The sequence below is a fragment of the Ctenopharyngodon idella genome, chromosome 15 (genome assembly GCF_019924925.1).
Source record: "Ctenopharyngodon idella isolate HZGC_01 chromosome 15, HZGC01, whole genome shotgun sequence".
Lineage (NCBI taxonomy): Eukaryota > Metazoa > Chordata > Actinopteri > Cypriniformes > Xenocyprididae > Ctenopharyngodon > Ctenopharyngodon idella.
In genome coordinates, this window is record NC_067234.1 from 22,748,964 (window position 1) to 22,770,543 (window position 21,580).

General features: G+C 38.9%; 2 protein-coding genes across 6 annotated transcripts in view; one reads left to right on the plus strand and one right to left on the minus strand.

Annotated features, from left to right (window-relative positions):
• The window catches only part of auts2b (activator of transcription and developmental regulator AUTS2 b), a 29,244-nt gene extending 13,774 nt beyond the window's left edge, over positions 1-15,470 (plus strand). For 2 of the 4 annotated variants that reach the window (XM_051861980.1, XM_051861979.1), the window contains exons 3-14: positions 9,749-10,053; positions 10,137-10,351; positions 10,473-10,517; positions 11,405-11,500; positions 11,922-11,993; positions 12,150-12,179; positions 12,280-12,351; positions 12,453-12,588; positions 13,109-13,189; positions 13,276-13,359; positions 13,462-13,672; positions 14,218-15,470. In XM_051861980.1, the coding sequence (XP_051717940.1) occupies positions 9,957-10,053; positions 10,137-10,351; positions 10,473-10,517; positions 11,405-11,500; positions 11,922-11,993; positions 12,150-12,179; positions 12,280-12,351; positions 12,453-12,588; positions 13,109-13,189; positions 13,276-13,359; positions 13,462-13,672; positions 14,218-15,325 (2,247 nt within the window). In that variant the 5' untranslated portion in view covers positions 9,749-9,956 and the 3' untranslated portion in view covers positions 15,326-15,470. Of the gene's footprint in view, positions 1-5,897; positions 6,597-9,748; positions 10,054-10,136; positions 10,352-10,472; positions 10,518-11,404; positions 11,501-11,921; positions 11,994-12,149; positions 12,180-12,279; positions 12,352-12,452; positions 12,589-13,108; positions 13,190-13,275; positions 13,360-13,461; positions 13,673-14,217 lie in introns of those variants that run through there. The other 2 variants (XM_051861981.1, XM_051861982.1) reach the window with 2 other exon arrangements.
• Positions 15,471-15,792: 322 nt separating this feature from the next.
• On the minus strand, positions 15,793-21,449 carry zgc:112083 (uncharacterized protein LOC550461 homolog). 2 transcript variants are annotated; one of them, XM_051861985.1, is made up of 10 exons: positions 21,145-21,449; positions 20,713-20,869; positions 20,343-20,569; positions 20,145-20,256; positions 19,907-20,059; positions 19,712-19,786; positions 17,396-17,516; positions 17,163-17,301; positions 16,522-16,646; positions 15,793-16,433 (listed from the first exon to the last, which is right to left on the minus strand). In XM_051861985.1, exons 2-10 carry the CDS (start codon positions 20,861-20,863, stop codon positions 16,025-16,027), a joined length of 1,512 nt encoding a protein of 503 aa, XP_051717945.1. In that variant the 5' UTR covers positions 20,864-20,869; positions 21,145-21,449; the 3' UTR covers positions 15,793-16,024. The 2 variants fall into 2 exon arrangements, with proteins under 2 accessions (XP_051717945.1, XP_051717943.1); XM_051861983.1 differs by having other exon boundaries at positions 16,522-16,649; positions 21,145-21,447.
• Between the last annotated feature and the right edge of the window lie 131 nt (positions 21,450-21,580).

Genomic DNA, 21,580 nt, shown 5'->3' on the forward strand with positions numbered 1-21,580 from the left:
AAACCTCAGCAAGAAAAAATATGAACAATCTTTCTAGATACTAAACTCATTCTCATTTTATTGCTTTGGACATTTGACGGGTGCAGTTCATGGCTATTTTCCCAGGCTAGGAAAGTTTCCAGTTTTGAAGGTTCACAATATCTTTTCCGTTCTGTAATATGATGAATTGCGAAACAAAAGATATAAAAGACATGTTATACTTGCATTGGGCAGATGGCATGATGAGAAATCCCCTGGATTGAGTACAAGGATGTAAAACACAATACCCTTAGAGCCAATTAGCTTCTCGATAACTTAGGAGGTGGGTACGTTCAGGCCAAGTACGTGCTGGTAATCTTACACTTAATTGGATAGAGGATCAGACACTCCACAGCCAAACCACCCAAAAACACTTTAGCCTTGCTGATTTATTTAACAAGACACTCTCAGTCCTTGCATTTATTTTTATTGGCACTCTTACACATTTAAGTCATGAAGCATTCATGAAAACCACAAAAGGTTCTTTCTATATCACTCATCACCATTTAGTTCATGCAGTTTTTCCTTCTTAAGCGTGCTGAAATCAAATCAGAGGCACTTAAGAACTTAACCAGATTACTTTCATAGGGTCACCAGCAATAGTTAATGGAATTTACGTATTTAAGTTAGAGCGGGTGCTTTGGAGGCTCCTGTCTAGCACATTTGTAAGCAGGGGCCAAGGTCTGGCCACCAGCACTGGACGGATGGGTCACAGCCTTGGGTCAGACTGCTGGTATGTACAGGAGGCAGAGCTCCACATGTGCAAACAGATTTTTGTGTGTGTAGCACTGCTTTTAAATGAAGATATTTTTAGACTTTTATTTTGCTGTAATTTACACCGTGATTGGCTTGCAAAGGTAACAGAAAGGATGTGAGCACACAGTGCAGCAATGTTTTGGGAAGCCTATTAAACCTTAAGCCATCTTAATGCAATTGAGTTAAAGGACGCTTGTCTCAATCATAGGGGGATCAGACAGCTTTCAGGGTCTGTTTTATTTCTCAGAGTTCTGCCAGATGCTTCTCGGAAATTCGTTTTTTAATTAGACATCACTTCCATGAATGACACACATTATATTTCTAATCAGCTTCTTTTGTGTGTATTTTTAGACGCAACAGTACGGTTCTGACGACACAAAATCTGTATATAATTGCTTCTTTAGTTAGGGTCAATTTTTGAATTTTGAAAAATGCGAACATTTATCAGTTTTTAATATTGTGTGTATGATCAATTTTGCGGTAATAAGCATGACGGTAATGACATTTTTCAGTTTTTGCCAGGCATCTGTGGAAATGCTAACAAACGTTAACAGCCAATTAACTTAAAACAATAAAAAAGTAAATAAAATAAAATGTTTTTGAATTAAATTTCTCAAATATATAATGATTTGAAAATGGTACTTAATAAAAATTATTAAGGAAGTATAAATCTTGAAATTAATGACATTTCTGATCTTCAAACTGTCCCCACAAGTTCAAAAGAGAAAAATTATGTCATATTTAAATTTTAAACACTCAAAAATTACACTACTTAATACTTTTATTCAGCAAGGACACATTAAAGGATTAGTTCACTTTCAAATGAAAATTGCCCCAAGCTTTACTCACTATCAAGCTATCCTAGGTGAATATGACTTTCTTCTTTCTGACGAACACAGTCGTAGAAATATTAATAAATATCCTGACACATCCGAGCTTTATAATGGCAGTGAGTGTTACCAAATGAGTATGAGCTGAAGAAAGTGTCTCAAAAAAGCTTGAATGTGTCAGGATATTTATTAATATTTCTACGATTGTGTTCATCAGAAAGAAGAAAGTCATACACACCTAGGATGGCTTGAGGGTGAGTAAAGCTTGGGCTAATTTTCATTTGAAAGTGAACTAATCCTTTAAATTGATCAGAAGTGGCAGTAAATACATTTATAATGTTACAAAAGATTTCTATTTCAAATAAATGCTGTTCTTTTAAACTTTCTGTTCATAAAAGAATCCTGAAAAAAAAACGCCTTGCGGTTTCCACAAATATCTTAAGCAGCACAACTGTTTTCAACATTGATTTTAAGAAGAAATGTATCTTGCTCAGCAAATCAACATATTAGAATGATTTCTGAAGGATCATGTGATGTTGAAGACTGGAATAATGATGCTGAAAATTCAGCTTTGAAATCACAGGAATAAATTACATTTTAAAATAGAAAATTGTAATAATATTTTGCAATACTAGTTTTACTGTATTTTTGATCCATGCGTCCTTGATGAGACTTTTTTCGAAAACATTACAAAACCTTACCACACCAAATTAAGGGGAAAAAAACGTATATTCTAAATATTTGATATTTTTTTAAGCTTTTTCCTCATTGAAGAATCTCCCATATAAGCACTGCGCTATGTTTAACTCCTCTGTTGTTATGGTTGTGTGTTGTTAATGCCAATATAAGAAGGCTCGCTGAGGAGCTGTGAAATCTGTTCGCCCGACACTCGGCTGTCAAAACTTGACAGCTTCCCTCAACACTCACAGCCGTAACATGTTTCTGCCAGGAATAACTGAACCGCTATTCACAGTGCTGTCTTTGCTTCAGTTTTGGCCGAGGTGCGGTGACTGGCCTGGATAGAGGGTTTTTACGTTCCTGCAATGCTTGTTAAGGCTGTGTTAAGATTATATGCTATACAGGGCCCAGAATGCATTTCACAGGCATGATCACTGTAGCCACCTTCAAAGTAGGAGCGAAACTATTCAAGGCCGTAGTATAATCTGTTCATCCCCTGTCCGTTGCAGACATGGGTATACATGTTAGTACAACGAAGTCTGTGAGATAGGCAGTCAGAACAGAGTTGGCATTGTTCGCAGGGTAACCCGAGCCGGGCCGGGCCCGAGCGTCGGGGATAGTGTATATCCGAAATCGGCGCTGCTGAGAGATCAGCCAGACAGCTGACTGTTTGGAGCTTTCAACACAACTCAAATAAACACTTTGACTATCCAACTTTAGCGCTCACCCCAGCTCTCACACACGTTACAGCCGTGACTGACCACTGCGATAAGACTCACAACGAGCCCTTTATCATCAGTGAAGCCGCTTTAAGAGTCCGTTATATAGTTGAGGATCTGAGTCTCTAGCGTCCTCCGCACCGCTGATTGTTTTACTGGCGCTCCAGGGGCTCGGTTTCTCGGAAGCGGGAGGTACAACACATCCCACAGGCTTCAGGAGACATTGTGTGCACGGCCGGCCTACATCCCCATCACTAATCCCCGACTGAACGAAACCTGAGCGCTGAATAATGAAACAGCTCTATGCCGGGCATCGCCGCCTATTGTACTGACTGTGGGAGAATGCAGACGTTTTGCTCACAGCAATTTATATGTCCTTATCTTGTGTCCTGAACTGGCCTTTCACATCATCCTTCGTGAAGGGATTACTTTATGATAACAAGAGATGACTTGCTCAAATACATCTTGATTCTTTGTCATATGCTGTATATGACTGATGAAATGAGGTTTTGGAGGAGGAATTATATTTTAATAAAAGCTATTGGGGAGCGCGCTCTCTCTATCTCTCTCTCTCTCTCTCTCTATATATATATATATATATATATATATAGCACAACTCAAGATTTTTACACAAAATAGTCTTTTGATTGTAATCTAGTATCCTGCCCACGAAACAACAATGGCAACCCCTAAGGATGCGGTGTTTATGCAAGTGGTACACGGTGAGAAATAGACTTTAGGATAATATAACATTGCAATCAAATTAATAATAATATAATAATAATAAATAATACACACACGATTATGTATTACAATGTTATGTGTCTGAAACGATAAGTATGTCGTGAAAGTATAGTGCACAGCATAAATGAGTACACCCCCTCTGAAACTTCTGAAAGTCAGAAATTACTCAATTACTTGGAAGACATGTTAGGGTTCTTTAGAGATATAATGTTCCAGCAAGTCTGCTTAATCAATTACCAAAGAATCATGTCAAAATTATTCAGGAAAATAAGATTTTCTTATCAAGGTGATAAAATGTTGTGTATTAAAAATGAGTACACCCTCCTAAGAGTTACTAAAAACGAAATAAACATTTTCTGGTGTAAGTTTAAGGCAATGTTTGATCAACAGGTAAGTATGTTGAACCAAAACATTTAAAGAGAAGTAATTTCTTGACATTTAAAAGTGTTATATAGCCCACTGAATCATTCTCAGACTTAATGCTGACAACAAAGGAACCACTTGGGAGAGAACTGTCAGGAGACCTCTTTCTTAGCACAAAAGAGGACAGTGCTACAGGAGGATTACCAAATCATTGTTTTAAGTGTGAAAATATAGCAAAAGTAACACAGAAATTCAAAAATAATGGACTTGAGACAAGCCCCTGAAATAATCAGGCCTTCATTTTAAGCTTTCATTTAGTGATGAGGGATTTTTTTGCTAGACAAAGAGCAGAAGAAATACCAAGCGAGTGTCTCAGAGCCAGCAAAAGCTATGAAAAGAGTGACTGTTTATCTCACAGGGTAAGATGCAGCCTGCAGAAATGACATGCATGGTTGTTGTTCTCACTGGAACTACCTACTGTAGCCAAAGCATAATAAAGTCAGTTAGCCATTTCCAAAGCCCATATTTACAAAATATAGATTCTGGGAATCAATACTCTGGTCTCATGAGACCAAATCAATCATTTTGGATCTAACAGCATCCAAAATATTAAGGTGTTGCTAGAGGAGGAGAACAGTAAGAAGTGCCTGGTTCCCACAGTAAAGTTCAGTGGTAGTAAAGCTCTTATATAGGGATGTATGAGTGCTGAAGGTGTGAGGGAGTTGTGCTTTATCAATGCTGTCATGAATACCTACACCATTGTGTAATTTAATACACAAACTTGAAACAGAAGATGTTACCCTTTCCTCATTCACTGCATTGTTGGGCATTTTTTCAACATGACAATGAGGATATGCATTCTCCCAAGGTGAAAAACCTTCTGTGGACATGTATTGCACTCAATCTTAACACTCTTGAGCACCTGTGGGGGATTCTGTAGAGACGAGTAGAGCAACACTCCCCATTAAAGATCAAGGCATTTAAGGAGCTCATCATCCAGGAGTTAAAAAGGACAGATGTGACAATTTGTCATGAACTTATACTAGAATATTATACATTTGTTGAATTAAATCTAGGGTGTACTCATTTCTGCAATCCTTAATTTAAACAAAATTGGCTAATTTACTTAATTTATGGCGATTAATGGCATATATTTCTCTGTTTTTATTATGTATTATGTTTTTATTATATATGTTTAATATATTTTAGTTTTGCCATCTTTCCATGAATTGTATTAGTGATCATAAAGAAAATACATCTTTTGTATTTGTTCAGAGGGGGTGTACTCATTTATGCTGTGCACTGTATATCGCCTCATGGAAATGTTGGACATAGCTGACGTTAAGGTAACTAAGCAAGGAGTAAGCAGCTTTGGCGATAGAAATTATTGTAAATGAGCATAAGCCCCGTACGGTGGTTTGTTGGTGCTGGTTTGTTTACATCTAGCTATAAAAAAGTGAAATGCAATCTCAGAATATTACATAAACCTGCAATAATTAAATATATATCTTTGCACAAATATACTTTATGTGTTTAATCTCACTTTATTAACCAATGCCTGGTCTTTGCTGCTGACCTTCGATGATCCACTTCATCCGTACTAATAAGCAAAAATTTGCATTTCTTTTTGCCTGAGGCTTATTCATTTCTCTTTTGGTCTGAAAAGTACGGAGCCCCGCACATGACATGCAAGAAAAAAAATTAAATTGTGCGCACGATTTACTATTTCGTTCCCTCGATTTACTAAATCATGCGCATGATTTATAAATCGAGGCAACGAAATAGTAAATCATGCGCACGTTTTAGTAAATCGAGGGAACGAATTAGTAAATCGTGCGCACGATTTAGCCTACTATTTTTTTTATGTCCGGGGCTCCGTAGTACGGTCCTTTACATTTGCCAAAAAAAGAACTTATTAAAAAACAAACAAACAGCCCAGCTCAGGTGAGAAACAGTAACGCAAAAGTAACGTAACGCATTACATAAAAAGTAACTAAGTAACGAAATTAGTTACTTTTTTAGGGAGTAACGCAATATTGTAATGCATTACTTTTAAAAGTAACTTTCAACAACACTGATTGTAACAAAAACCTGTGTAGAATCCCACTTTCATAGCCTTGATCCATATAAATCACAGTAAGCGTAAAAATCCTGTGCATACCACCCAGTTGGCATACTGCTTTGATGTATTAACTGGAAAAGAGAGAGAGAGAGAGTAAGAGAGAGCAGCGCCATAAAGGAAGTGTTCGCTTAGTCTGTGTGATACCCAACACCACAGACTGTGATCCTGCAGACAGACTGGCAAGTTGAGAATACAGAGAGATACTGTTCCCCAGTGTCTTATTCAAGAGCTGTTGAACGCCTGCTGAACACTGCACCAGAGAGAACTCTCTAAACCTGCCAGATTGCAGCTTAGACTGCCTGGAACGCCAGTTTTCTTCTTTTATTCATGCACGACTCGGACTTATTAGAGTGCGGAAACATAGAGGTAGGAGCTTTTTTAGCTGTTTTCAATTGATCTAATCCTGAACCTATCAGAAGTATTTGTTTTAGCTCATTTCCACACAGGTGAAATCCAACCGTGTAATGTTCTTCTCTGAGACTGTTGGTGATCGCACAAATGTCAGTGTCAGAGAGAGGTGCAGTCGAACAGATGCACCTTAGCTGAGTGGGCTTCATTCACAGTCAGCTAAAAACCATGTGGGAACCTGTCAGCACCCAAGAACAACTGTTTCTCAGTTTGAGTCATTTGCCAACTGTGCCCTAGCAATAACGCACGTGGCCCTCGATGCCACCGGATGATTTATGAGACGCGGTCTGCCAATGCAAACCGCAGAGGAACGGCTACAGTAAACACGTTTCTGATTCAAAGATTATGTGTGGTTTTTAGGAGGGCTTACCTGCGCTCCGCCTGAGCTGCGCTCGTCTACTTTTGTATGCACACAAAGCTTTCTCTCCAACTGCTCCTTCACGAGATTAAGAGCTTTCCCCTGGCACCCTGTCAAGGACAAAATTTAAAGAACACGAGTGTTTAACCTCAAGCTAATCTTGTCTTTGTGAGAATGAAGGGATTAGACCATTCATTTCTGCATGCCTGGAAGGGTTAGGCCAGTAATGGGCTTGATGAATGACAAAAATGGCTTGGGGAAGGGAGCTGCCAACTGACACAGGAAGACAAATTTGCTGGTGGCCTGACAGCTCCAAAAAGAGGCTTAGCTTAATTCCTGACCTGCATCAAAATAGAGCATTACCATGCCATGACACTAATTGAAAACAAGCAGTTTAAGCGAAACGAGCCTTATATACACGAGCCAAATATTTTCATTTATTTTTCCCGCTCGTTATTGCTTCGTTTAATGGAAGGGTACATCAGCACACAGTGTTCTTTTATTAAACTGGATGCAAATTAGATTTAAACACCAGCGCCATTATGATCCAAGGGTCTATTAAGGACTCTCTGTGCTTATTATTTAGCTTTACTTGATTAGGCTGTAGCCAGTCCAGCTATTGAGCTGTGCCATGTGGCTTGTACCACTCATTACGGACTAGATGGGGACTGTCTGTTCTCCTCTCTGGAGACTTATGGTCTCCGCCAGCATTTCTCCTGTTCATCTCATTAAGGATTGACATGCTGGTCTGGCACTTTACACTCTTAAAAATAAAGGTTCCTTATTGGCATTGATGGTTCTATGAAGAAACATTAACATCCATGGAACCTTTACATTGTACAAAAGGTTCTTTATAGTGGAAAACTCTTCTTTTAGTTCTTTTTTAAGAACTTTTAACTGCAAGCCAAAATGGTTCTTTTATTGCATCACTGTGAAAAACTCCCTTCTTTATTTTTAACCCTCTGGTGCTCTTCGGTCATTTTCGAAGAGTTTTGTTTTGTTTTTAGAATTTTTTACTTCATCAGAATGGTATGAAACTTGGTAAAGTTTTTGGCACTTGCTATATGAACAAAAAAAAAAAAATTGTGATTCGAAAAGGTTAAATGGTCCTGAAAAAATAGTCACACTTGTGGTCCTCTCGGTCAAAAATGACCGCATTGGAAATGAATGGGAGACACATTTCATCTAGTGAAAACGTTTGGTACTGCACCCAAACAAAATCTTACTGAAAGCTCATTTTTTGAGATATCAAGCTCAAATTTGGAACACAACTTGTTTAGATTTATGGCTTTGATTTTTCATGCAGTTTTAGATTAAACCATGTTTTAAAAAAAAAATATATATATATATATATATATATATATATATATCATATAAAATTTGAAAATAGTATTTTTGTTCATTTTTCATAACAATAAACGTAAAATTCTGTAACTTTTTTAATTTAATTTTTAAAACCTTTTTCACTTCAGCATTAATTTGCCTAATGTTGTCTTTGAAAAGAGATCAAAATTAAGTCTGTGCTCTAAAGCATTCAAAATGTATGACAGTGTAAGTTGGAAATTTATATAATAATTTATATAATAATTTAGTACCATAAAATCCCCTAAAAATACAAAATATTGAATAAAAAACATCGAACTAAAATATAGTACATTCATTTCATTGAAATAAAATAATACAATTCGGTCATTTTTGACCGACACTCGAAGAGCACCAGTGTGTATGAAGTATTACATTCTTGAAGCGCCTTTAAACACAGTATATTTTCAGATGTCATTCGGTTCACATTTAGTTTGTTTCTCCACACACATTTACTGTTCCCAACGTTTAAATGACCCTTGCGGCTGTGTCACCCTATTCTATACAAACAGCTCATCACAAGGGATTTGGAGCTCAGCTCAGGCGAATAAGTTGCTCCTTGTGTTTCCCTCCTCTGTGTACCCCTGGTGTTCGCAAAAGGAGGTCTACCCCTTGGAGAAGCTAACAATCCATTATGGGGCTCTCAAAAGACCTTTCACTATAGATACAGCAGCACTGGAGAAAAGGCCCAAATTGACAACTCGACACAAAAGAGATTTACTGCTTTGCTTTATGTGCATGAGTGCTGTTCAAAAGGAGGTAATTGCAGGTTGTATAGATGGGCGAATCCCTAAGGGATTTCACCCCTTCATCACATTTGCATTCACTATTAGCGACCCCCACCCCCGGGAGGGACTAGTAAATGTCACCGTGAAACCAACATCACCAGCGCTATAGTAGCACGTGAAAAAATAGAGATATCCTTCTGTCCTTATTTTATTGTATTTCTGCGTCAACACAACCACTGCAACATAGTTCACTGTGCTACTGTTAATGCTGTTTATACACTCCTGTTCAAATGTTTGAGGGCAGTAAGTCTCATGCTTACTAAAGCTGCATTGATATTGTGAAATAATATTACAATTTGAATTTGAATATATTTTAAAATATAATTTATTCCTGTGATGGTAAAGCCGAATTTTCAGTATCATTACTCCAGTCTTCAGTGTCACATGATCCTTCAGAAATCATTCTAATATGCTGATTTGCTGCTCAATAAACATTTCTTATTATTATGTTGAAAACAGTTGCATTTCTTAATATTTTCTGGGGACAGAAAATCTATTTCTTGATGTACTCACTGTATTGGTATGATGGATTCTCCTATTATTATTTGCTCTTCTTAACTGGCCCGGTATCCAGTGTTGACTCAATATTTTATGACCTGCAGGTCTTGCTGATGTTGCTAATACCACAAATGCGTGACCAGAAAACAGAGGGCAGGATGCCACAAGGAGATATTTAAGAACCCTTAGAAACACTGAAGGAAAACATCTTTCACCTTCCAAAGCCGTTACACAAACTCTTGTACACTTTGAGTGTATCAGCACAAGTTAAAGAAGAGAGTTGTAATCATCCTGTTCTCCAAACACCTCAACATGTTTGCCCCAACAACAGCCCTGCCTCCTCCTCCACCCCTCTTAACAGGAAGCACTCTACCAGTGCCCAGGTCACCATCCACAGGTCCCTACACAGGTACAGCAGCACCAGACAGACCACAACATCAAAATTTAACTAAAATCTTTCTCGTATAGTCACTACCTATGCTCTGTTTCTAGATCACGACCTACTGCGGCAGGAGTTAAACTCTCGGTTCCTGGCCTCCCAGACTGTCGATCGAGGAGGAGCACTTGCTCCCCAGGCCTACCTGCGCACGGAGTTCCACCAGCACCAGCACACACACCAACACACACATCAGCACACCTTCACTCCGTTCCCCCATTCCATCATGCCCAGCCCAGCAGCACCACTGGTGCGTACCCCTGCCAGACAAGTGAGGAGAAATACTGATACATTGCTTATGTTCATCAATGATTTGAGCTGAAATTCTACCAAATGCAAAGTATAAACTTACTAAGTGAATGTAAATATCTTTTTTCCCTCTTTTCTTGCAGTTTGACAAATACCCCGCTAAAGTGGACACCTTTAATAGACACAGTGTAAGTTAGACCAGATATATATTCGGAGAACTTAACTCTTTCCCCGCCATTGACGGAATTTTCCTGCTTTCCGTGTTTTCACTGTTAGGGGGCGCTATTGCACAACTTCTGAAAGAGCAGAGAAGCTCCAAATCAAAACGCAGACAAAAAAGGAGCAGAAACAAGCGATAAAAACATTGCTTATACATGTTGTAGTCTTTGAAAAAAATGCAATTTTCTCATTTTTTTTTTGTTTAAAATGTTGCTTTTTTTTTATGAAACTTGCACACATTCAAGTGTTGATAAAAAAAAGAATACAAGAAGTTAGAATAAAATGTGGTTTAAAAGCAGTGGCTCTGTTCTTTCTTTTGATATATTGCATGTTCAGATATTCATACAACAAAATATCAAAATATTTTGGGGGCCATTAAATATTTGTGAAAATTATCAAAAACGCTGATGGTGGCTGGCAACCTTTTTAAAAAATGCTGGTGGGGAAAGAGTCACATGGCCTGTGATTTGAGTGGCATGGTCCTTTTAGTAATTCATTCTAGATGTTTACGTAGTTTAGCATTAATAATGAGTCTTTCTGAAATTTACCGCCATTTATTATGAGCCACAACTCGAACTCGCGTCACATGCTGCGACTGCGCTACATGTCAGACTGCTGACCATGAGGTCATCAGCGCCAACATTATTACATTTTGATTAAAGATTACAAAAAGGTTTTTTTCCTTAACATACCAGTGAATCGTCTACAATAATTTCTGGAATGTGCGTTACTTAAATGGGGTCCGTTTTAATTTCACTTTAAAGGCCAGAAACAGAAATGCTTTTATGGCCTGAATCAGCATGAACAGGCTTTTGTTTCCTGACATTAATGACATTTTTCCGCTGTTTCCCTACAGTTGGTCCCGTCCTATCCATCAGTAATGACTGGAATACCTCCTATGGTTCCACCTGCTGGACCATTCAGCTCTCTCCAGGGAGCTTTTCAACCCAAGGTTTGCCTGCCACTCTGTCTCTTAGCTTTCTGTTTTGTTTGAAACACAGCATTCTTAAAAGGCCTTGACGACGCTGAAAGGAGCCTGTGAATAACATATTTCTTAAGTTGAGATGACCTCCCACAAAAGGAAGAAAAGAAAGAAGAAAAAAAAACAAGAAGAAAAGTCTATGGCTTTCAGATGAGATTCTGCAAACTGTTTATTTTCAGCCCCACATTTGCAAAGCCTGTTTTTGAAGGCCAGAAATAAAAATAAATGTAAAAAATAAATAAATAAATAACTGGATTCCAGTCTAGCCACACTTATATAGGCTAAGAGATAAAGTGTGCTAAGAGAAGAACAGAGAATCTTATGGATTCATCATCATGTTTATAATTTAATTAAAATTTGACACAAAATTCACAAAGCTTTTCATTTGCAGGCTTCTAACCCATTAGATGTGGTGTCCAGACCAGGATCAGTGCCACACCAACTTTTACAGAAGGACTCCAGAGTAAGTTTCAATTTATCATCCTTTGCAAGGCTTCTCTAATGGACTAAAATCTGAGCCAGACGTGTTCAGCTGTCTCATTAAATATTTACTGCTGTTCTGTCTATCATTGAAGAAATATAAGAAGGATAATGTATTGTTTTATTATATATTTTTTAGCTTGTTGACCCCATGTGTCCTAAACCAAAGGTAAGGTTTGCATGTGATTGTTGAACTTATTTTTATTAACCATGTAAACCAGGAACAAAATTCTGTACCTATTATTCACATTGTTTTTTATTTACCTCAGAAACCTGGGAAGTGGTGTGCAATGCATGTTCACATTGCATGGCAGGTTTACCATCATCAGCAAAAAATTAAGGTAAGTTCAAATCAAAGAATGGTTCATTTTCAAGATGTAGAATATATCTAGTTTTAAACTCGTATTTAATCTATAACAGTTTTTCCATCCCTGTGTTACAGAAGCAGATGCAGATTGAGCCACATAAATTAGACTTTGGGTTTAAGCCTGAGTTTCTGAATCGATCAACTGGCTCGAGCTTCATGGGATTGCAGCCACGTGACTTACCCCGCCCCTCCACCATCCTCTCTAATGCAGGTAGGAATTACAGCTTGGAACATATCCACTTAAGTGACTGAAATTTTGCCAAGTAGGATGTTCTTGGATCACCATCTTGTTGATCCTGGAACAACATCCCTATCAACCAATTAGATTATAGGGTTTTGTTTTGCATTATGCTTAGCACTAGGTAGGTTCTTATCATCCAGTTACTTCCCACTGATTTTAGGGGTTAAGGTTGGGGCAGGGGTGTCCAATCCTGCTCCTGGAAGACCACTGTCCTGCAGAGTTCAGCTTCAACCCTAATTAAACATACTTAAACCAGCTAATCAAAGTCTTGATGATTACTTAGAAGGATTACTTACAGGTATTTTGGAAGTATAAAGATAATCTAAAAACATGTCTTAGCAAAACTAATGTAACCGTATTAGATCAAATAGCAGAACAAAGCTACAAGATTTATGAATCCTGTCCTGTAATTATAGAAAACATTAATGTTATAAGAGACAATGTCTGACAGAAACAGGACTGTGCTCATCCAGTACATCTGTCTTGTTAGGTCCCACACACCCTTCAGTTTCGCCCTATGGATCCTTACCGCATACCCCAAACAATCTCCACAGTCTAGTCCCCCATCACGGTAAGATTACATTTACTGACTGAATTTATACTAGATCCACATTTCTGCTCAAAATCTAAACCCATGTATCTCTTGTTGTTGTGTAGAGTCTCTTAATAAGCCACTCACCTTTGGAGGCCTAAGTACACTGAGTTCATCTGCATTTGGAGGACTTGGAAACCCATCAATAAGTAAGGGCATGCATTTATCCTTACATTAAAGGATCTGGAACTGCTGCAGGTGAAAATTCAGTCTTTCCCTGATTGACAATAATTACTCTCTTGCATTTATAGCCCCAAATGCAACACACGGTACTAAAGATGGTAAAACTGTGCCAACTTCAAGTGGACCACTGGAGCCCTGGAACAGACTGCACCAGACACCTTCATCCTTCCCTACGCCTCCTCTGTGTCCAAGGCCTTCTGAACCAGAGAGAGCTCCCTCTGTACCAGACAGAGCAGCGATTAAAAAAGACTCCATAATCAACAAAGATGATCAGGAAAGGTACGTACCAGCTATTTTTCTAGTCTACTAAGAGCAAGAAGGTACCTGCAGAACGCTATCAATTAGCATTCCCATTGACCTCAATGACAGTTGCTCAGTTAATGCATACATCCTTGAAAGTTGGTAAACAGGTTGCTGCCATATTTGCTTCATGGACACTTGGATCTGGAAATCGGTACTTCTGCACTAGCCAAGCTGTCATTGAACAGTTGGGAATGCTAACGAATTGTTTGACCTCCTTGATGTGTTTCGCCCACATAACAGTGTAGCAGGGACTAACTGCCTAACTGCCAATCCTGCTTCTGAAGGGCCAATGTCTAGTTTCAAGACCAATAAAATAGACTTGAGCCATCTAATCAAGGTCTTTATGATTACAAGAAACTTCCAGGCAGGTGTGTTTGGGGCATAAAGTTGGAGCTAAACTCTGCAGGACATTGGCCTTCCTGGAGCAGGATTGGAAATCCCTGGTTCAAGAGTTCTTAGAGTTGACCCTCTGATCAAGAGTTCTTGCTTAAAACTCAAATTTTTTCTTTCAATCATTGCAGGGAGCCAAAAGAAAAATCAAATGGAAGGAATTTGTCCCCCATCAGAAACAGTGCACTTGACAACAAACCATCAACAGAGTCCTTCAAAGGTTCCTCTCCAGACGAGTCCAAGGAAGAGGAGCAGGCAAGAGAGAAAACACAAGCCCAAGAGCTCCCGCAACAGACCCGAGAAACCGAGGAGCAGAAACACAAAGAGATCCGAAGTGACAAAAGAGAAGAGGATGTCAAGAGCGAGCAGCAACCCGCTGAGGACAAGCAAGCAGGAAAGGAGAGTTCATCACCCAAGCAACAGAGAGAGGATCTCAAGCGGTCAAACAGCGATACCCAACCCTGGGAGCCAGCTGAGAAGAAAATTAGAGTCGAGTATGAACCCCATGCCAAGAGCAGCAAGGTGAGGGTCAAGGAGGAGAAGAGAGACGACCAGGACCACGAGGTTACAACTCACCAGAAGGTCTTGGAAAAACCATGGCAGGGTCCCAGAGCCCCTGCTATAAACCTTTCACCTCTTTCTACTCATCCTTTGCCAATAGGAATCCCAGCTGGCCACCCTGGTCTCGACAGGGCTAGGCTGATCTCACCTTTTCTTGGAATGAGTCCATTAGCTGGAGCCGAAAGGCTGCCTTACTCACCTCAGCATTGGGAGACTATGCGGAATGTTTACCGGGGGTTAGACCTTCCTCGTAGAGACTCTTTGGGCAAGGACCTCTTAATGAGAAACGACCCCCTGCAACGCACCATGATGGGGCACCCTGCTTACCCACGAGAGCCGTTTCTGCAGTCCATGGCCCTGGAACAAAGGAGTCAGATGGAGGAGCGTCAGCGACTGGCCCTCCTTAGAGAGGAGAGCGAGCGGGGTCGCCTACTGGCCATGCACCATGCCACACTAGACCCTCACTTACCGCCTCCAGGACTCCTCACAGCAGCTTACCCCAGCGCAGGGCTCCCACATTACAGCTCGCTCAGTAGGACTCTACCTGCTGCATATGTACACACCCAACCACATCCACTTTTCCCAATGCTGCTGACAAGACCAGGGTCTCCAAGAAGGATGACCCCTCTTATGGACAGACCTGTTTCTCATCCACACAGAGACACTGAGACTCGGTGAGCTGGACTGTATCAGGAACTGACAGACTCGTGTATATCAAGCACTTCATGTGAAACAAAGTGTAGTCATGGAATGTACAGTGGTGAAAGTTATGAAATGAATTTTTTTGTCAAAGAAAATATTAAAATGACTTTTCTGAGAAAAATGGTTTTACTTATTCTTTTTGAATGTTGACAACATATTTAAAACTAAAGGGCTTTAAAAATACACAACTATTTACAACTATAGCAAGGCAACAATGGAACAAAAATACAGCACAATATGCAAAATATTAAACAAATAAATTAGATGTTAGCTATTTATGCTCAAAAACTCACCCTATTGTTCCTGGTAATTTATTTAAAAAAAATAAAAGCAAACATCTTTTAAAACAGAGATAAAAAAAAAAAATCCAAGATCAAATTTATATAAAACTTTAAAAAACAAAAAAACAAGAAAAGTGCTACATGGAATTTCCAGACCAAAAAAAATGTACAACTATGTATTAGACACCTGAGATCATTTAAACAAAAACAAAACAAATAAAACACTAGCAAAATTAAAATCAAAAGATAATGCCATGCATCATCCTCTGAAATGTGCATATTAGTTTATAAAAACATTGATCTAATGGAGGTCAAACAGGTTGTGTATTCTTACACAGGTTATCTGATGAAACAGTGCATCTGCACTGTGAAACCGCATTTGATAAGTATGAGACTACACAACGTCCATTCCGAGACCTCTAGCCACTGCAGCCAGAGCTCTAACAGCCCCTGATGGCTCACCAGGCTGGGTCACTTCCTCTGGCTCCCCAATCACCTCAGTCACAGTGTTCAACACACAATACACAGATGTTTCATCGCCTTTTAATGCACTGCTGTCAGCCCCCTCCAAGAGCTCTGAGGTGGAAGAAGATGAGGAAGGAGAAGAGGGCGATGAAGAGTTTTGGGGAGTGCTGTTGCCACTATCGGGATGCATCATGGGCTCCTTGGAGTGGCCGGTTGAACCAGAGACCTTGCGAGGGGTGCGCTTTTCAGCCATGTTCTTGATCAACTCTTCCGTAACCTCTACAGTCTCAAAGCGCACCATGTTAAGCCGCAGATACCCATCCTCATCCTTCTTATACCTGTTCAACAAGCAATTGTTAGCATATGAAGGAAAATAGCTTAAAAAAATAATTATACTTAAAATATTATGCACTGCTTTTAACATACCTAAAACGAGAGTGTCCAGATGGCCATTTGAGTTGATGCTTCTTTCGAAGGTGGAGAGTGAGAGTGTAACACCAAGAGAAAGTCTTGTCGCAAAGGTGACACTTATACCTCGGAACCATGTTGTCCTGCTGCAGACAGTTATTATATGTCATTACTAAATAACCTATGATATTTTAGTTACACTTTGATTAAGTCACTTTTATTATGTTCTGGAGAAAATATAAGTTGATCTCTATTGACAACATTTGTGTGTGTGTAAATGGTGAATTACACTAATTTAACACATTAACAATAATAATGTAAAAAATATAATCAATAAAAAGATGTCAGTAAGAGATGCAAGACAAAATAGCAGAAATGCAAAGCTTGTTTGTTAAAGCACTTGAATTAATCAGTAAAGTTTATTATTAAAGCTGTAAAATTGCCAAATCCTCTCATTATATCCTACCGACACAATTCAGCCTTTACACAGACAAGGTCAGTAAACATTTTTTATAGTTTCTAAGTCTTTGTGGCTGTAATTTCATACGTTAAAAATTCATGTCAGAAATATTCTCTATAGTAACCAACATTGTAACTCAAATGCTGTCAACTTTTAATATGAAGCATGGCTGAGGTTATAGCACCCTCTGCTGGCTGACCTCATGCACTCGTTTATAGTGCTGGTTCATGGTGTGGGCCATGCGTGAGGAGTATCCACAGCCCTCTACTGTGCAGTGGTACGCTGCTCCCTCGTTGTGTGTTTCCATGTGTCTCCGCAGATCATGCTGGTTCTTGAAGCTAAAAGGAAGGAGACAAAGCACTAAATATTAGCAATACATTCTTCAGTACTATTTCAGTGTATGTGGACAGGGTGCAAACTCTCGGCAGCCACCTGCTCTCACAGAAGTCGCATGGGAAGGGCCTCTCATCGCAGTGACGAAACTTGATATGGATCTTCAAAGTAGAGAGGGACGTGCATGTCATGTCACAGAGAGGACATTTTATATGATTCACTGAAAAAAAAAAAAAAAGAACAGTAGAAGATCTAAAATGTTTTTATAAAGGTTTAAAAAACAAACATTATTTATTTGACAGACTCTTAGAAGAGACCAAAGCATCTTAGCTGGATGGTGACACTGTTGTCTTTTGTAGAGCTGCTTTATAGCTGAATTGAATTAGTTTCATAATTCAACATTGTTACTGAACTTCAATCAACTTTGAATCTGTTAATCTAATGACACAGAGTTGCTATACAGCTAAAACTATTTGTTTCATAATTTAAGAACAATAATAATTAATAATTTTGCAACATTTTCTTATTACCGTAAAGTTGCTTTAAAACTGTGTATTGTATAAAAAGTGGCATATAAATAAATGTGACTTGACATATAAAGCATCTATAAAGAGTGATATTGTATATTGTTTTCCAGAAGGCGTCATTCTTTTATAAAACATCTTTTCCCCCAAATTATTATATTAAAGGGTTAGTTCACCTAAAAATGAAAATTCTGTCATTAATTACTTACCCACACCTGTAAGACCTTCAATCATCTTCGGAACACAAATTAAGATATTTTTGATGAAATCTAAGGTATGACTCGTCCATAGACAGCAATATAATCAACACTTTCAAGGTCCAGAAAGGTAATAAAGACATTGTTAAAACAGTCGACGTGGCTGCAGTGGTTCAACCTTAATGTTATGAAGCAACGAGAATACTTTTTGTGCGCAAAAACAAAACAAAAATAACGACATTATTCAACAATATCTTCTCTTTTGTGTCATTCTCCTAAGCTGTTTAGGAGATGCGCATGCGTGTGATGCTGTTGCAGGAGCCGGCCAATAATAAGCAGGCGTTCTGACGTAGAACCTGGAAGCGCTGCACTGTGTTTACAACAGGACCAGCGTTGGAGACTGACACAGAAAAGAAGATATTGTTGAATAAAGTCTTTTTTTTTTTTGCGCACAAAAAGTATTCTTATCGCTTCATAAAATTAAGGTTGAACCACTGTAGTCACATGGACTATTTTAACAATGTCTTTAGTATCTTTCTGGACCTTGAAAGTGGTGATTGTGTTGCTTTCTATGGGGGATCAGAAAGCTCTTGGATTTTGGAATTCAAAATCCAATTTTGAATTCCGAAGATGAACAAAGGTCTTACGGGTTTGGAAGGTGAAGGTGAGTAATTAAAGGTACAATATGTACAATTTTCGCTGCTAGAGGTCGCCTATTCAAAACAAAAGTGTAGCTTGATGACGCCGAGTTTGAGCGTGGAATCTTGGGAGATGTCGTCTTCACCTCACAGCCAGTGGAAAAGAATCAGGACGGGACTCGAGCAGAAATCATGTTCATGGATGAGATTATTAATGTTACTGTTGTATGAAGCAGCGCAGGGCCGAGTGTTGTGGGAGCTGAACGAGGCCGCTGTAACGATTGCTGATGAGAGACAACAGAGGAACTTTTATTATGCTACAATCGCCAGCGTCGCTTCTTCCGGTCAAGTGTATGAGGTAACACAGCTCTGTTTATCATTTTAGATACATTTGAGCGTGTTGAAAATGATGTTATAACGTTACTGTGTGTGTTCACACTTGTTGCACACTGCAGTAAGCTAGATCGATTTTAGAATATCATATTAATAAATGCTGGGTGGCTTGTGTTGATAAATGCCATGCAATTAATTTTAAAACGTACTGTATGATGGAGAAAATGCTGTATTAGCTACTTGACAAAATAGTCTTTCTCTGAGGCATTGTAAAAGCATGGTACTCTAGGAAAATCAAGAAAACTAGATTTAAACAATAAGACTAACTGTGTTGAGCTATATAACAATAATTCCTTTTCTGTCTATAAATGTATCCAAACAGTTGTTCCCTTGTCTAAAAAAATATGTAATATATTAAAGCGTCTTTAGTGTTTCCATGGTTTCTACAAAATAAAACCGGAAACCGAGGGTAACACGGATATGACGCCATTGACAGGCGACTCCTCACACGTCCCGGAGCCTTGGATAAAATCGTGATTTAAATAAGATTTACAAATAGTAAATGGGATATTGGAAGTACTCAACTGAACAAAATATATAACACTGGCCAAGTGGTTTTTGGATATTTTACTGCAAAAATCTTACATATTGTAGCTTTAATGACAGAAATTAAATTTTTGGGTGAACCCTTCAAATGACGTTTCAAACTCTAAGTGAACTCACCATGCTGACGAACATGGTCTCTCAGCAGCCTCTCGTTGGCAAATGCTTTGTCACAATGTCCACATGTGAGAGAATCTGCAATAAAATGTATTTATGGAACAACTACAGCCAGCAGACCAGTATTATAGTAACTAAAGACTTTTAAAGGACAGTCAGAGTCAACAATTGAAAATGAATGATGCAAAATAAACAAACCTTCCGGTTCTGCTTGCCTCTGAATATGGTCAAAGAACTTGGTATTGCTGGAGAACATACAGCCACAGGTAGGGCAAGCGACCAGCCGCTCCTGTGTATGACTGCGCAGATGTTCCCGCAGACGGTACTTGATTTTAAAGAAAGCATCACAGCCTATAAAAAGAGCAAAAATGTTTCCCACAGACAAATGGATTATAAACACTGGTGAAAATGTTCCTGGTTCGCAGAAAGCGCCTACCTGACCAGCTGCAGAAGAGAGCCTGCTGTCGATCAGGAAGTGGCTGGAGCTCAGTGCAGTGCGCATGCATGTCAACATGACGGTAGAACCATTCCGGATTATTAAATGAACTCTGACGACACAAAAAAAGAATGACATAAACTCATTACATAATGTTTAATATATTTAAGTAAAACAGAAGTGACACCCAATACTAACATCACAGTGCTGCCACTGACAGACAAATCCCTCAGAGACATCTGGGAGTAGACTGCTGCTATGGAGATCTTGAGTGCAACTAGCCAGTTCGGGGTGGGATTCAAGAAGCTGAGTCCCGATGCATTTCAGCTTGCTGTGGAAGATGTGGAAATGGGCATGAGCGACGAGCTCACTTTGGCTTCCCATCGCCAGGAACTGACAGCCCCTCCATAGGCATGGATAATCCTCTATAAAAGAGATGATGTCAAGCACTATCATCTTAATATGTGCACTAATCACAGTTTACATACAATTTAAATGTTGTCTCAGACACTTCATTGTAGATCTGCCTAATTGTCTGTTTATGCATGCATGCATAACAATGTCCTACCCAGTTCCTCCATGGCATCTCCTTCCCCAAGATGCTCCTTCAAATGTAGAGACATATGATCACTTAACTCCTCCATGCTTTGACTCTTGAAAGTGCACGATGCCCACTCGCATGTCACCACTATTTTAGAGACATTTCTTCTTTTCGCCATTTTAACCTTGAAGATAGCACAGAACTACATTAACAAAAGACTTCTGAATACTAAATACACTGCATTTGGTAACGACAACAACCTTAACGTGCCTTTAAAACGGCAATACTTTTATTTATTTTTTTTAGAGATAAGCTCATGAGAAGTAAACAAACGTTCAACAACTCCTAATGTAAACAAGGTTGTGTGCTTCTGGTTTACTGCTCCATACACAAGCAAATAAATCTCATTACAACACCGTGATGCTGTCAAAGAGGTTATGAATGATTAAATCCGCTTACTTTGATGTTAATGAGTCACAGGCTGGTTTGAAGATCAGTTGCTAGTCTAGTTTCAATAACTGGTCGAAGCTTAGAAGCGCGCGCGCACACATCCAGACATCAATGTAGAGGGAAATTCACATAGCCTTAAAATATATCGAGCACATGGACTCTGTTGTGTAAAAATGTTTCATTGTTTGGGAAATTAAATTACATAAAACTTCATATCCGAAAAGCGGATGAGAGGACAGACAGGAACGCGGGTAAAGTGTTTGTTTGAGAGGATGGAGAAGGTCATGACGTGTGTTTCCGTGTAACAGGCAAAATAAAAGTCCTGATACGATCAGGCAGAAAGATCATAAGAGTTTTACAGCTGGTGGAAGTGAAGTAATGATATGTATATTTTAATGTCCATGGGATATAAAAAGAGGAAATATATATTATACAATTCTTGATA